The 15,900-nt window shown below is 37.4% G+C and overlaps 1 protein-coding gene across 5 annotated transcripts in view; it reads right to left on the minus strand.

The window, feature by feature from the left end:
- AHCYL2 (adenosylhomocysteinase like 2) overlaps positions 1-15,900 on the minus strand; it is a 178,188-nt gene that overhangs the window by 11,032 nt on the left and 151,256 nt on the right. For all 5 annotated transcript variants that reach the window (XM_079786223.1, XM_079786222.1, XM_079786226.1 and 2 more), the window contains exons 8-12: positions 14,588-14,704; positions 10,930-10,993; positions 10,358-10,446; positions 7,718-7,788; positions 4,018-4,112 (exon numbers count right to left, since the gene is read on the minus strand). In XM_079786223.1, the coding sequence (XP_079642349.1) occupies positions 4,018-4,112; positions 7,718-7,788; positions 10,358-10,446; positions 10,930-10,993; positions 14,588-14,704 (436 nt within the window). The remainder of the gene's footprint in view (positions 1-4,017; positions 4,113-7,717; positions 7,789-10,357; positions 10,447-10,929; positions 10,994-14,587; positions 14,705-15,900) is intronic.

A 15,900-nucleotide genomic window follows, 5' to 3' on the forward strand; every position in this document is an offset into this window, starting at 1 on the left:
ATATGACTTCTTATCACCTTCAGTGCTTACCCATCTGATCCAAGCTACCAACTGCTATCGCTGGAAATACTGAAAGAGCCTCCTATGGTCTCTATCACTACTCAAGTAGTGGACATGTTTTTCTTTTTATACAACGGCCAGAGTAATCTTTTAAAACACAAGTCAGATTTTGTCAGTTACCTATTCAAAACCTTCCAATGGCTTCCCTGTGCCCAGAATAAAATCTAAAGCCCTTATCATGGCCTACAAAGTTCTACATAACACACTACCTCCTTGAGTTGTCTCCTATCCTCATCCCCTTCCCCATTCTGTTCCTGCCAAGATGGTATCCTTTCTGTTCCTCAAGCACATTAAGCACTTTCTACTTTAGGGTCTTTTACTCACTATTCTCTGAAGAGAATTCTCAGAAGGCTTGCTCTTCTTGCTGTTTTTCTTCAACTCTACGCACTAACTGACAATAACTGTCTATTTTTTAAAGTGTATTTTTATTGATTTCAGAGAGGAAGGGAGAGGAAGAGAGAGATAGAAACATCAATGATGAGAGAGAATGACTGGTTGGCTGCCTCCTGCCCCCTACTGGGGACCGAGCTCGCAACCCAGGCATGTGCCCTTGACCAGAATCGAACGCGGGACTCTTGAGTCCACAGGCAGGCCTACGCTCTACACACTGAGCCAAACTGGCTAGGGCGACTGTCTATTTATTTATTGTCTGCCTCCCACATTGGAATATAAAATCCAGGAGAGCAGGCATGTTGTTGTTCTCTGCTATTCTTCAGACAAACACTTGGCACAGAGAAGAGCAAGCATTCAATACAAATTTGCTAAATAGCGAATGAACATTCTGGTTTCAATTATTAGTTGATTTTGCTAATTCCTTAAATTTCATTTTACATTCCCTATGACACTTCCAATCAAAGGCAGAGTAACTTAATTTTTCTAAAGCCCTTCTGAGCATCTCCCTTTCTAGACTATTTGGTTTAGTCATATACCCTCTGCTAAGAAAAGCACAAAAAGAACTGAGAGATGGCCTTTGGCTAGTGTACCTGGAAGATACTGAGGCTACCTAGCAATACCTGTAAAACTAGGCCTACCGTATTTTCTGGCATATAAAACGACTTTTTAATCCAGGAAAATCTCAAAAGTCGGGGGTCGTCTTATACGCCGGGTGTCATCTATTAGGGCGGGTATATCCCAAACTCTATATTTTAACTGGAAAAGTTGGGGGTCGTCTTATACACCCAGTCGTCTTATATGCCGGAAAATACGGTACTCTAAACACAGAAGCCAGGGTGATCTTTTAAAAATAAAAGCCATCCTTTGAAAACAGAAGTCAGACTCTTACAAATATTACCAGCACTCCCTATTTCTCTCAGAATAGAATCAGTTCTTACAATGGCCTATGAGACCCTATAAGATCTGGCTCATTACCTCTCTGACCTCATCCTGCCCCTTACTCATTCTATTCCAACCATTCTGGCCTCATTGTTGATCCTCAAACAGACAAGGCACCCTCCTGCCTCAGGGCACTTATCTGACTATTCTTTCATCTTGAAATACTCTTCACCTAAAAACCCATGACTAATTCCTTCAAGTCTGCTCAAACATCACCTTCTCATAGAGGCTTACACCTGACTCCTCTAATTAAAATTATAACTCAGCACTCTATGCCCTGGTCAGTGTGTCTCAGTTGGTTGGGCATTGTCCCATGCATCGAAAGGCCGTTAGTTCAATTCCTGGTCAGGGCACATGCCCCGGATGCGGGCTCAATCCCCAGTGGGGGTGTGCAGAAGGCATCTGATGCATGTTTCTCTCCCTCTCTCTTCCTTTCTCTAAGTGAATAAAAATATTAATAAAATAAAATTATAACTCAGTGCTCTTGATTACCTTTACCATGCTCTACTTTTTCTTTGTTCCATGGTGCTTTTGCCTTCTAACATACTATACATTTTACTTATTATGTTTATTGTTTTTTATTTTCTTCTCTAAAATGTAAGCTCCAGCCCTAGCCAGTTTGACTCAATGGACAGAGCATCCACCTGTGGACCAAAGGGTCCTGGGTTCAATTCCGGTCAAAGGCATGTACCTCGGTTGCAGGCTCCTCCCTGGCCTAGGCCCTGGTCAGGGCTCATGCAGGAGGCAACCAATCGATGTGTTTCTCTCACATAGATGTTTCTCTCTGTCTTTCTCTCTCTCTCTAAAAATCAATGGAAAAGTATCCTCGTGTGAGGATTAAAAAAAAAAAAAGTAAGCTCTGTGAGGGCAGGAATGTTTGCCTGTTTTGTTCACTGATTCCAAGAATCTAGACAGCACCTGGCATGTAACAATCACTTTAAATGTTTGCGATTAAAGGTAAGGAGTCTCCTGGCCTTTAGCCTGAGAGATTACTTATGTCTGGGCTGCCTTCAGAGGAGAGATCACCATCACGATGTGAAGTTAATTTGGAAATCACGAGGAAGTAATAGTGCAGAAAAACAAAACAAACAAACAAACAAAAAACTAGCCTAGAAGTAAAGTCCTGGATTTTGTGTTTTAAATTCATTTTTTTAAAGCAATGTGTATGACTAAATAATGTACTTAACTTCTTAGTTTTCCAACTAAAAATCAAGGACAAGAATAATGCCTTGTGAGGTGATCAAGAGAATGAAATGAGATAAAGTAAAAATATTAAAATGCATGTTTGCATTTGGAATTCTTTTCAGTTCAGTGCTTCTTGAGGGTTTAGAAGGGAAAATTCCTTTCTTTTTCTCTTAATCAGAAAATTTCTCATTAAGGCTCAGAGCAGGACTACTACTACTTTCCTTAAGTTTTTCCCATTTGGGGGCTCTCTAAGCAGATTAATCCAGAAAAGTACTATGTGCTAGGCAGTTTTAGAAATATTAATATCTTAGATCATTTACTAAAGGGACAGTATAGCACATAAGTGAAACTTAACCCAACCACAACCACAACAAAAAGAACTAACTAAATGATTCATAAGCAAAATATCGTTGTAAAACAGAGTAATAGAGCCGTGCCACTGAAAAACATCAAGGGTAGAATAGGCTTTGGTAGGTTGTTTGTCCAGCTATTTTTATAAATAAAAAAATAGAGCACAGAGTTAAAAAGAGAAACCATTTAAAATAAATATTATCCAACAGGCTCTCAATATATCAACTGATCCTTACCTGGCAATGCTGAAGCTCAATCAGAGCAGCCCTCAGTGGAGATAAAAGCATGCTTTGCTTGAGCCATTTACCCAGAGAGAAATACAGTTGTGCCAGAAAAATGCCATAAAATACTAAAAACAGAGTGAAAGTCACACTGAGAAATACTTTGGTTAAGTCTGAAAAGAAATAAATAACACTTCTATTAACTCTTACTTGGGCAACTTAGTTGGACCAAGTGTTATTTTGGATTTGAAAATTTTAGGGTGAATATAATCAAATTAGAGAATCAAATTTGAGGAACATGTGCTACTGAGTTGATTATGGCACCTAGAGATCCAATTACTATAGTTGGAAAACAGTTAAGGGGAGACTTAGCCCAATGAAAGAGGGAGAGAGAAAAAGAAACCATAGTATTTGACAGACACAGTCAAACTTAAGCAATGTTCTCATTCCAGCCCACAGATTTCTCTCCCTTGACTTGTTTCCTTAAACCAACCTATCTTACCTTTATGGTAAAATTAAACATTCCCAGAATACTGACTACCATTTTATAAAAACTGACTCACATTTACTATATCTTTTTCGTAGTACTGAATTTACTCAGCTCTCAATCCTATACATGGCTTACAGTGTAAACAGATATCAAGCTTGGGTGGAAGAAAACAATCATTTTAAATGATTAAGTTGAGACAAGGAAGCTTCATATTATCTACAAGCACAGATCATAGAGCTAGTAAGTGAACTGACTGTGGGCAGCTCTGCCAGGACAATCATGTTTAGGGTGGCTGGTGACCCTGCTCTTTCTTCTTCCAGTTTGTTCCTTGGCAAGGAGGAAAGAAAAAGCCCCCAATGATGACTTGCTTGATCTTACCACATCAATCTCTGTGTTGGAATGTCCCATGTTACAAACAATGCAGCTATTCTTCATCCGGTCTAAGTGCTCTCTGGTTACCACATTCTTGTTACCTTAAAAACGGAAGAGATAGCCACATAAAAAGGAATGAAGCTGGACTCCTACCTCACACCATTATTTAAATTTTAACTTGAAATGGATCAGAGACCTAAATGTAAGAGCTAAAACTATAAAACTCTCAACAGCAATGGGAATAAATTTTTCTGACCTTGGATTAAGCCATGCTTTCTTAGATATAACACCTAAAGCACAAGCAACCAAAGAAAAACTAAACTGAACTACGCTGAAATTAAAACTTTTGTGCTACAAATGATAACACCAAGAAAGTGAAAAGACAACCCACAGAACAGGACAAATATTTGCAAATCATAGAACAGATAAGGAACTTGTACCCAAAATTTATAAAGAACTCTTAGCTCAATAATAAAATGACAAATACTAGTAACCGAATTAAAAAATGAGCAAATGATCTGAATAGACATTTCTCAAAAGAAGATGTGCCAATAGGCACATTAAACGATGCTCAACATCATCGGGAAAATCCAAATCAAAACCTTCACACCTACTAGGATGGCTAAAATGAAAAAAGACAGATAATAACAAATAACTGGTGAGTATGTGAAGAAACTGCAATTCTCATGCATTGTTGGTGGGATTGCAAAATAGTGTGGTCACTTTAGAAAAGTTTGGCAATTACTCAAAATGTTAAAAGTAGAGTTACCGTATGATCCAGCAATTCCACCTGAAGGTATATACCCAAGAGAACTGAAAACATGTTCACACAAAAACTTGTACACAATGTTCACAGCAGCATTATTCTTTTTATTTATTTTATTTTATTTTATTTTCAACTACAGTTTACATCCAATATATGTTTTAGTTTTAGGTTGTACAGCATAGCGGTTAGATACTCATATACTTTACAAAGTGATCCCCTCCCAATATTTCAAGTACCCACTTGGCATCATACATAGTTATTACAATATTATTGACTATATTCTCTATGTTGTACTTTACATCCCTGTGACTATTTTGTAACTACCAATTTGTACTTCTTAATCCCTTCACCTTTTCCACCCAGCCTCCCAACACCCCAACCCCTCTGTCAACCACCAGTTTGCTCTCTATATGTCTGTTTCTATTTTGTTTGTTCATTTATTTTGTTCTTTAGATTCCACATATAAGTCATATTGTATTTGTCTTTCTATGTCTGACTTATTTTACTTAGCATAATACCCTCTAAGTGCATTTATTCTGTTGCAAATGGTAAGATTTCTTTTTTTTTTTATGGCTGAGTAATATCCCATTGTATATATGTACCATAACTTTTTTATCTACTTGTCTATTGATGGGTACTCGGGTTGCTTATATATCTTGGCTATTGTAAATAAGATTGCAATGAAAATAGAGATGCACATATTTTTTCAAATTAGTGTTTGGGTTTCTACAGATATATACTTAGAAGTGGAATTGCTGGGTCACCTTGGCAATAACTATGTATTTATAAATAATCACTTTAAATGTAAACTGACTAAATGTTCCAATCAAAAGATATATGGTAGCTGAATGCATAAGAAAACAAGACCCGTAATTATGCTGTGACTCACTTTAATCAAAAGACACATAGACTAATAGAAAAGGGGTGAAAAAAATATTTTATGAACATGGGGGGGGGGGGAAAAAAGCTGGGGTAGGAATTGCTGGATCAGGCAGTTTAAATTTTTGAGGAAACTCCATACTGTTTTCCATAGTGACAGCAGCATTATTTTTTCTTTTCAAATATATTTCTATTGATTTTAGAGAGGAAGGGAGAGGGAGAGAGAGATAGAAACATCAGTGTTGAGCCCTAGCCGGTTTGGCTCAGTGGATAGAGCATTGGCCTGGAGACTGAAGGGTCCCGGGTTCGATTCCGGTCAAGGGCACATGCCTGGGTTGCAGGCTTGATCCCTGGTGCATGCAGAAGGCAGCCGATCAATGATTCTCTCTCATCATTGATGCTTCTATCTCTCTCCCCCTCTCCCTTCCTCTCTGAAATCAATAAAATATATTAAAAAAAAAAAAAAAGAAACATCAGTGTTGAGAGAGAATCACTGATGGGCTGCCTCCTGCACGAGCCTGTAACCCGGGCATGTGCCCTGACTGGGAATCGAACCGTGACCTCTGGGTTCATAGGTCAACACTCAATCACAGAGCCATGCCAGCCAGGCAGCAGCATTATTCTTAATAGCTTGAAAACAACTCAGTGTCCATCAACTGATAAATGAATAAGTAAAATGTGGTATATCCTTAAAATGGAATATTATTTAGCAATAAAAAGAAATGAAATATTGATACATGCCACAACATGGATGAACACTGACATTATGCTGAGTAAAAAAATAAAAATAAAAGCCAGTCACAAAAGACTACATACTGTATGATTCCATTTACATGAAATGTCTAGAATAGGCAAATCTATGAAGACAGAGAGAATACTGGCTGCCTAAGGTGGAGGGCAGAATGAGGAATGTCTGCTAATAGTAAGGGTTTCTTTTGGGGGTAATGAAAACGTACTGGCCCATGTGGCTCAGTTGGTTGAGCGTAGTCTCACACACTGAGAGGTCGCCAGTTCGATTGCCGGGAAGGACACATGCCTGGGTTGCAGGCTCAATCCCCAGTAGTGGGTGTGCAGGAGGCAGCCAATCAATGTTTCTCTCTCATCCATGTTTCTCTCTCTCTCTCCCCCTCTCCCTTCTTCTCTCCCTCTCTTACTAAAATCAATAAAAACATTTTTTAAAAATCACTGAACAGTATATAGGGTGAATTTTTCATATGTGGATTATATATCATTGAAAAAATTAGATTGTGGTGATGGTTATATGACCCTATGAATTTGCTAAAAAAAAAAAATTGAACTATACACTTAAATGGGTGAAATCTAAGATATGTGAATTAAATCTCAATAAATTTATTTTAAAAATAGATTAATGGATTGATGTGAAGCAAGAACAGTTTCTTGTGGTCCCTCTTCTCTGCCCCCAGCTCTTCTTGAGCATATATATATATATATATATATATATATATATATATATATATATATTCATTTTTAAATATTCTGATTTTCCCCCTCTAAGATACAATTATAAAAGAAAACCAATGTTCCAACAGTTTAGGGTTCTAACATAAAGATAAAATCTCAGTCCAAGAAAACTAGCCATATCTGCATATTCCTCTTTAAAACTCAAAATCTATCTCTTTGGGAATCAACACAACTAGGTTTCCCAATTTCTCTATGAATTTTGCTCAGCCTTGCTTTAATTATAGGGACTATAGAGAAATATACATCACTTTTGGAGGTAAAATAAAAAAAAAATCAAATGTACAAATGTAAGATCTGGCTTCCCAAACAAAACTCATCTCTAGCCATCTCGTATGTGGTTGAAGATGAATGGAGATATAGAACAAAGAGATGGAAAGAAACCTTCCTCTATGAATGACTTAAAGGCATACTTTCGGTCAAGCTCTAAAGAGGTAGGAAGAATGTGAAAGATGGACTGGTTTTGTAAACTGCTATCTCTGGTTTTTAAGTTTGCTTTTGTTCAGAACATTTTCAGTCATTTTTCATTTGTTCCATAAAGGCATTCTCAAGTGCCACCCATTTTATATGTTATAATCGTACCTGTACAGGTAATAACAATATCCACTTGTCGGATGACCTCATTCAATTTCACCAGTCGAAATCCATCCATACTGTAGAAATAAATCATGATCAATGAAGCTAAAAGGCAGCTGGGAGGTTTTTGCTACAGAACCTCAAAAGCTATTACCAAGTTGCTTTGATACCTACACTGTCATTTCTTGATATAGCTGGACTACTTTTAGCAGTAAAAAATTCAAACCATTTCCTTAGTTCATTCAAAACAGAAATAAAAGAATTTTTCATATTACTGGAACCTGATAATAGGGAGACAATGTTAAGCATGGGATTCCTCAATTAAGTTTCTATAAAGTGCCATTTTAACATTGAACCTACTCCCCACTGAAACTGCTTCTCTCCAAGATCAATCATCTCCTGAATGCCAAAGTAAATTTATTTAGAGTCATATATTACTTGATTTCCTCTAGTACATTAAACATTATTTGTCTTCTTAAATCCATATACTGCTTGGAGTACATACTGTTTTATCCTAGTTTTCCTACTTTTCTGATTGCTCCTCCAATCTCATCAATCTTTAAATGTTGGTACTCGGTAGGGTACTCTTTTCTCTCAGCACTTCTCCATACCTTTTCCTGGCTGTTAATGACCCCTCATAGGTGGCTGATTTACACATCTCTATCTTTAGCTTAGATATCTCCAAAACTTCAGAGCCCTGGATCAAATTATCCACTAGATAGTTCTTCCTAGATGCCCCACAAGGATCTCAAACTTACTGTGTTGGAAAAGAAACTCATTATCTCTCCACGTCCCTAACTCTATTTCTTCTTCTATATTGTCTATATTGATTATTAGCATTATTTGTTCACCCAACTATATAAGCCAAATAAACTAGAATGTCTGAGCCTACTGCCTCTTCCTAATTTAGGTTGTCACCACATCTTTTACCTAACTTCCTTAAAACCTCTTGAATCTGTCCCTTCCTTGCCATACATGCTGGCCTTATGTTCAGGTTTATTTTTTGCCTGTATTACTACAGTAGCTCCTGGCCCAATCTCATCACCTCTAGGTTTATGCCTCTCTAATTCATTTTGCAGAGTTTTCCCTAAATGCAACTTGGATCATGTAACTTCATTGTTTAGAATACTTCAGTGAGATTGCCTGCTCTTAGGAAAAGACCCAAATACTTATACTGATATGTGATTATATATAGCACATAGGATTCCTATCTCAGATATACTCCTCCCAAATTTACCCTATAGACCAGCTACGTCAAGCTTCTTAAATATATTGTACTCTCTCCTTCCTTGGTAACTATGGATTTTACTTCCAAACTAAGAAATCATTTACACAAGTTTCAAGACTCAACTGTACTGACACCTCTTTGGACCCTACCTCCTTGCTCTTTTGTTAGATATTTCTCTTTTGTGCTCCTAAAGGAGCATGTGCTGTTTACCTCCATCATAGCACTTACTATACTGAATAGTGGTTGTCTGTGTACCTGTCTTCTCTCATTCACTTATTCATCTTATTCATCCTCAGCACAGAGCATAGTACCTGATATATTGTAAATGATCAGTTTGTGTCTATAATTTGAATCAGTATATCAGTGAGTATTAAAGCAGGTTCAGGTTTCTCTAATGAACCCTGAAAGGACTAGAATGGTGATAATTTCCTTTGGGTGCTGGATCCCTGACTCAGAGAAAACCAACAACTCTGTTGGGGAAATCTGTGGGTTTATGGCTAGGATGTGTGAGGAATACTAGGACAGGTACGAATGGTTGTGATAAAATCTTTATGTCATGCCTCATTCTATCCTGGGCACTTTCCTCTGGAGGATTAATGGTAAAGACAGGGTGGGTAACCCAGGCTATTGACACTGGGGCTTTGCAGTAGTTTTCAGGGACAGTGATTTTTCTATTCTGTTGAGGGTGGCAAGAGACAATTTTAATAATAACTAGCATTCAGTGAGCCTTTATTATGTGGCAGCAGCTCTGTACTTTTTATAATTATATGACTATTATATATGGTTATACATTATATAATAAATATATAATTATGTTACTGAATGTTCACAACACTTTGAGGTAGGTAAGAGTACCCACATTTTACAGATGGTAAAGAAACTATTCTTTTTTAAACTTTTAATTTTGAAATAATTTCAAACTTAAGAATTGTAATACTACAAACATCTCTCATACACCCTTCACTCAGCAGATTTTACCCTTAATTTGGATCTGTCTGCTGTGTCCTTCTGATTAGATTTAGGTTATACATTTTTGGGAGGACTATTGTAGGAGTGCTCTTTTCAGTTCATCATATGAGAAGGGACTTGGTACCAGCCTGATTCTTTCTTGATCATTTTTTTCCAAAGGGAGGAGGATTATATGGAGAAAATAAGGAGCTACTTCTTCTCTAGGTCAAGGCAGGGGGTATTACCATAGGAATTTTAAATTTTAGCTTCTCTGATTGTCTTTGTTCTCTCTGAGCAGAGCTCCTTGATCTCTGAAAAACAGGTGCTTACAGTTAATGGCAGCCTCTTTCAGGATCTGGGCCTCTCTAAGTTAAAATGTGTATTAACCAGGCCATTCCTTGAGGCAGCTACAAGATCACATGCTAGATGGCGGTGTAGAGGGAAAGGCACGTCTCCTTTTGTACCCTTACCAGGCTTGGAGAGCACAGATGGGGTCAATCTCAGTCACATACACAATGGAGCCCATGGCTTTCAAGGCAGCACAGCACCCCTTCCCCACCTGAAAATGGGAGAAAGTACACATAATAAGGAAAGTCAACGAGAAGACAGTTTCTCAAAGTTTCTGGTAAAGTGTACCCCACTTTCCGCCCCCAAAGGAATTTCACTGAACAGATTCATGCTTGGGGGAAAATAAGAAAAACAAATAAATGAATGCAGTTCATAAACAAACTCCTCGCTCCTGCTTAGCACATGCACGTGCATATGAGATACCCACAGTCACGATTCATAATAAAAACTTAGGCTAAAAGGACATCACAAACAGTACACTGGACAGTCAGAAAATCAACTTAAGAAAAAATGGCAAAAATGAAGAGGGAAAAAGAAACATTGTAATTGAACCAGAGTCTCTAAAATTATCCCACTCCCCCATCTAAAGTGATAAATGAATGTACTCTTATGTCCATACAAATGAGAAATTCTAGTTTATTTTAGCAAAATACATTTTAAACACCTAATACATAATTGAAAGGGTAAACCTTACCTCTCCATAGCCACAGACCACCACCTGTTTTCCACCAAACATCATGTCTGTTGTCCTTTTAAGTCTAGTGGGGGGGAAAAAATTACATCAGAAAAATCTTTTCATTTCTCCCTTGAGATTAGATTGGGTTCCTTGTTTTCATGTTTCATGGTGTGTTTTTTCCTATTTTGAAAGAAAGCCTGGTTTCATCCTAGATAAAATATATAATAACTAGAAAGAAAGGTTTAATAAAATATGTATTTTCTCACTCCATGCTATCCAATCAATTGCATTTGTATGTGAGTTTTGTTTTTTCTTTCTTTATTTTTATTCCCTTGTCTTGGAAGTAGTGCAGAAGGGAAACAGCTATAGACTACAAAGTAACTTTTAAACATAAAAGCAATATACACAGGGTGTCCCAAAAAATGTATACATACTTTGAATAATTATTAATTCCAGTGGGTTAAGTCTGAAAAGAAAGAAACATCAATGGAGTTATCAGCTGTTAAAATGTGTATACATTCTTTTGAGACATCCTGAATTTATTATACAACATTTGGAATATCCGGCTTAATGAAAACATGCTAGCTTATTGAATTAGACACTGATAGATCAGCACTACATTTAGTAGTATCATAATGGCCAACAGGTCCCACATTAATTCAACAGGGAGGGTGATGGACAAGATGGAGAGGAGCTTTGAAACACGCCAACACCGACTACATGAGATAGTGAGTTTTCTGGGGCAGATTCCTTCTCAGACATGTTCTACTTCATCTCTGATTGTCTACGAACTAGAATAAACATCCTTCCTGTTTTCAGGGTCTCTTGGAAGAACTTGTAGGAGCATTTCTGGTTTCTTTTTAGGTTCAATCAGTCTCCCTTCTCTAGGAATCCTTGGCTACGCAGAAGGTTTTCAACTAAAAGCAGCCTATTCTGAGATAGACAGCTACTACAAATATTTGTGGGTCTTTCTACTCACTGATCTAACTGTTAACCTCTGCTGTTGAAGAGTCTATAAATGCCCCAAAGGCAAAGTAGGAATCCTGTCTTTCTGATGATTTGACAGCTCCACTCAAGAGGAACCAGTATAACTCCCTAAACCCAAGTAAAACTCAATAAATATTAAGTGCAGAGGCAATTCTTGAAAAGAGTAAGTCTAGTCTGGCTGGACTACCATATTCAAAAGTCAGAGCTTCAGAGAATGGTCCTGGAAGGGCTAACACAGCAAGGAAAATCAATAGATCATATTTCTGAGCCTCCTTTGCTTTGACTACCCTCAGGCCTTTCTGCCTCTCTTCCCAACTACTATGTGTAGTCTTTCCTGACTACAAATGACTGTGTGGTGGGAAGGAACTTCACCAGTACTGCTACTCTGCAAATGATAAGCTGACAGACCTAGATGGATTCCAGTTAGTCCCTGTCATCTTAGGGACCCACATTTGCCTTAAGGTTCGAGGATAAGGGGTAGAAAAGACCTCAGTCAAAGAAGGTCCTTTTTGAGGGGCGGGGGTTTGGAAGGAGTTGGGAGTAACCTCTCTGGTGGTGTATGAGTCATGTCAAGCGTCCTACTTCTAATTCTTCTAGCCCCAGGATCCTCTAGAAGGGTTCCTGGAATACAATCTATTTTATGACCTGAAACCACATCTGGGATATTCTTAGTCTTCGTATCAGGTGGAACCTCAGTCTCCAGAAGACAAGAAATGACAGTTGGATGACAGATGAAATGAGAAAGTGATGGCCGAGTCCTATGGGCTCCTTGCAGGGACCTGGTCAAAAGACACATGATGGCACCCCATACCCTTTCCTGCCTCCTGTGTTTTGTTTTCCTTTTTCTCTGAAAATGTTATAAGAGGAATGAGTATTTCAGACATTTTTGGTTTAATATAAACACAATTTTAGCATCAGAAAAAAATTTTGCATTGCTTTTTGGCATTGCAGACCAATTACCGAAGTGTCCTCTAGGAGTCAGTGGGGCCATTCCCACATAGCTTATGGTGCAGTGTGTAACCAGCTCTTAGAACTACAGAAGCTCAATCACTAATCCTTTCCTCATATGAACTCTCTTTTGGGCTGAATGTCCTCTCTGTTCCATTGCAGCCTTCCCTGGAGCATAACTGCCTTTTCTTTAATTCCTCCTGCCCTCAACTCCTCTGAGAGGGACAACTACCCATGACCCAACTGGGAAGTTTCTCATCACCTGAAAATGCCAATGAGCTCTTACTACTCAGCAGGTTTTCTGGCAGGTAGTTGGTTTCCTAATTCTTCATTAACCTTAATTTCTGTTCCACTGCTTGCATCTTACTTCACTCTCATACACATCTGCTATTAAAGAATCTTTCTTACCCACCAGGTAAACACTGCTTAGAAGGGACTCTTCCATTTCTATGAACTAGTGTAAGTACCTTTATGTATCTTTTACTGAACCCAGTATAGACAGATTTTAGGCTCATAGATTTGAGAATTAAAAAATCTACAAGATACTTAGCTGTGGATGAATAAATATTTTAATGCGTATTTAGCCAGATTATTATTAATTTTATCAGGCCCAAGTCTACTTACATTACAATAACACTTAAATGTGGACAGAACTAGGGACAGTTTATAAACAGACTGATAGATTGAGAATTCATTTAAATGTCCAATGTGTCTGATAATACTATTGACTCAAAGGAGTAATAATAATAGTTCAAATTTGCATTGAACACTCCCCACCCCCCAAAAAGATTTCAAAGTAAAAAGCTTCCCCTAAGATCTAACTCAATCTTAGAATTTACTGTATAGTAAATTCTGTACAGGGTTCTAGAAAGAAGAGCAAGGAATTAACATTGAATATCAGGATTCATACATTATCTCATTTAATCCTCACAATAACTTTATGAAGCTGGTCTTACTGTTACTGTTTAACAGATGGGGAAATAGGCACAGAGAGATTAAATAACTAGTCCAAAGCCTTTCAGTTAATAAATGACAGAAGCAATAGTCTAACCAAGGTCTTTCACCAATGCCTGTAGTGTTGCAGACTGCCTGGGGTCCAGATTTGTTGGTAATGTGACCCACAGGCACTATCTTTACTTTCCCATTAACCTATATATGATGGAAACAACTTAATGGTTTCAGACAGGGAATTACTGAGTTTTCCCAGCAAGAATGAAGTTATATCAGGGCACAAGTGTGGAAACAGAAACTGGGTTTTGGAACAACAGAGTATTTGGTATATATCTAAGTAGATTTTGTCAGACTTGAAATCATTACAGATTTGAAAAACTAGAAATGCCTCTGAGAATTGACTCTTTGCTCACCACAACTTTCCAGATGTAAGAGAATTATATGATAGTTGGAGCTTAAGAACTGGCAATATGACCTAAAATAGAAACATCAGGAACCTTTCCCAAACCATCAAAGATACTTACATGTTTACAATGACTTCAGTTAGTTACTCTCAGGCCTGTTAGAGTCACCAAGTTAAAACCTGCCATCAATAGACAGGGGCTAATCTGATCTTTTATATAAAATAGATTTGCTTCTAATAGTCACAGCAATGGTAGCTCTGGGTTATAAAATCTGAGTGTGATGTGATGATAGATTCAGAGGTGCTACATGAATAATTTTCAAACCTAAAACACTGAGGACCTCACTTCAACTACTCAAGCTCATCACAAAGATAATAAAGAATTACCCATCAAGAATAGATTCACGGCAACAGTAGAGGTTGTCAAATTTTTGTTTGGTGACTGAGTCATTCACATTCATGGCTGGAACACACAGCTTCCCAGCTTTGGATAGCTGGTACAGCCTGAGGACGAGGGGAATAAAAAAGAACATGAAACAATGAGATACTGCAATCTTCTGTCAGTTCATATCCAGTTCCAGAAATATGTTGACTAGGTAGGCATGACAGCGTGAGACATGAGTAGTTTATTCTATTAGGTATATAGAAAGAAATAAAGAATATCTTTCTAAAGTCTATATAGCTTAGAATAAAGATCTTAGTCAGAAGGCATGTGGGGAAAATCTCTAACCACCCTCTACATTATAAGAATTAAAATATAAATTTTAAAATTGCTCATTAATATTATTCACCTTTTTAATTATAAAAAATTAACTTTAAGTACTATTTTAGTCCCACTACTCTAATGCAATAATTTAACTTCCAAACAGTCTCAATTTTATAATCTCAATATACATATCTATAAATATGCATATCTATATGTAGGAGTTTTATTTAAACTGATTCGACTAAGTATCAGAACCAGGTGTTTTACTCAAAATTCATCTCTTTCAAAGAATATGAAAGTACGGTTAGCCTATAGTTTTGTATGTTCAAAAAGATGACAGAATTTTGAAGCAGTGATGATGGTTATTCAGAATTTACTTCCCTAAAGCTTTTATTTTCATACTTTCAGTTCTTTCTGGGTGAATAATAGTAAATAGAAATGATTTCAATTTTACTCAGGAAATTATTGCTCATTTGAGAAAAAAAAACCCAAATCCTTGCTCTATATGTAAGAATGTATCAAGGCCCAGGTTTTTGTCTCTTCTGCCTAGTGCTAGATCCCTAGCACAGTTCTATTTTATGACCTGAAACCACATCTGGGATATTCTTAGTCTTCCTATGAGGTGGAACCTCAGTCTCCAGAAGACAAGAAATGACAGTTGGATGACAGATGAAATGAGAAAGTGATGGCCGAGTCCTATGGGCTCCTTGCAGGAGTAAATAGAAATGAAATTTTCTATTTCTGTTCCTGGTTCACTGTAGAGTTCAATAAATATCTATTGCATAAATGAATTCATCCAAAAAAAGATAAGCAGTCATTGTATTACTATGACTAGAAAACATGAGGACCACATTTGTTCCCTACCCATCCCCGCCTTCACTATATTAGGTTTGTTATTTGTGTTGTTAATTAAAAAAAAACAAGTGTGCAGACTCAGATCTCATTACCTCATAGTGGGTTCCAGTTTTTAACCTAATGTATTCTACAGGTATGT

This window comes from Cnephaeus nilssonii (assembly GCF_951640355.1).
Source record: "Cnephaeus nilssonii genome assembly, chromosome: 12".
Classification (NCBI taxonomy): domain Eukaryota; kingdom Metazoa; phylum Chordata; class Mammalia; order Chiroptera; family Vespertilionidae; genus Cnephaeus; species Cnephaeus nilssonii.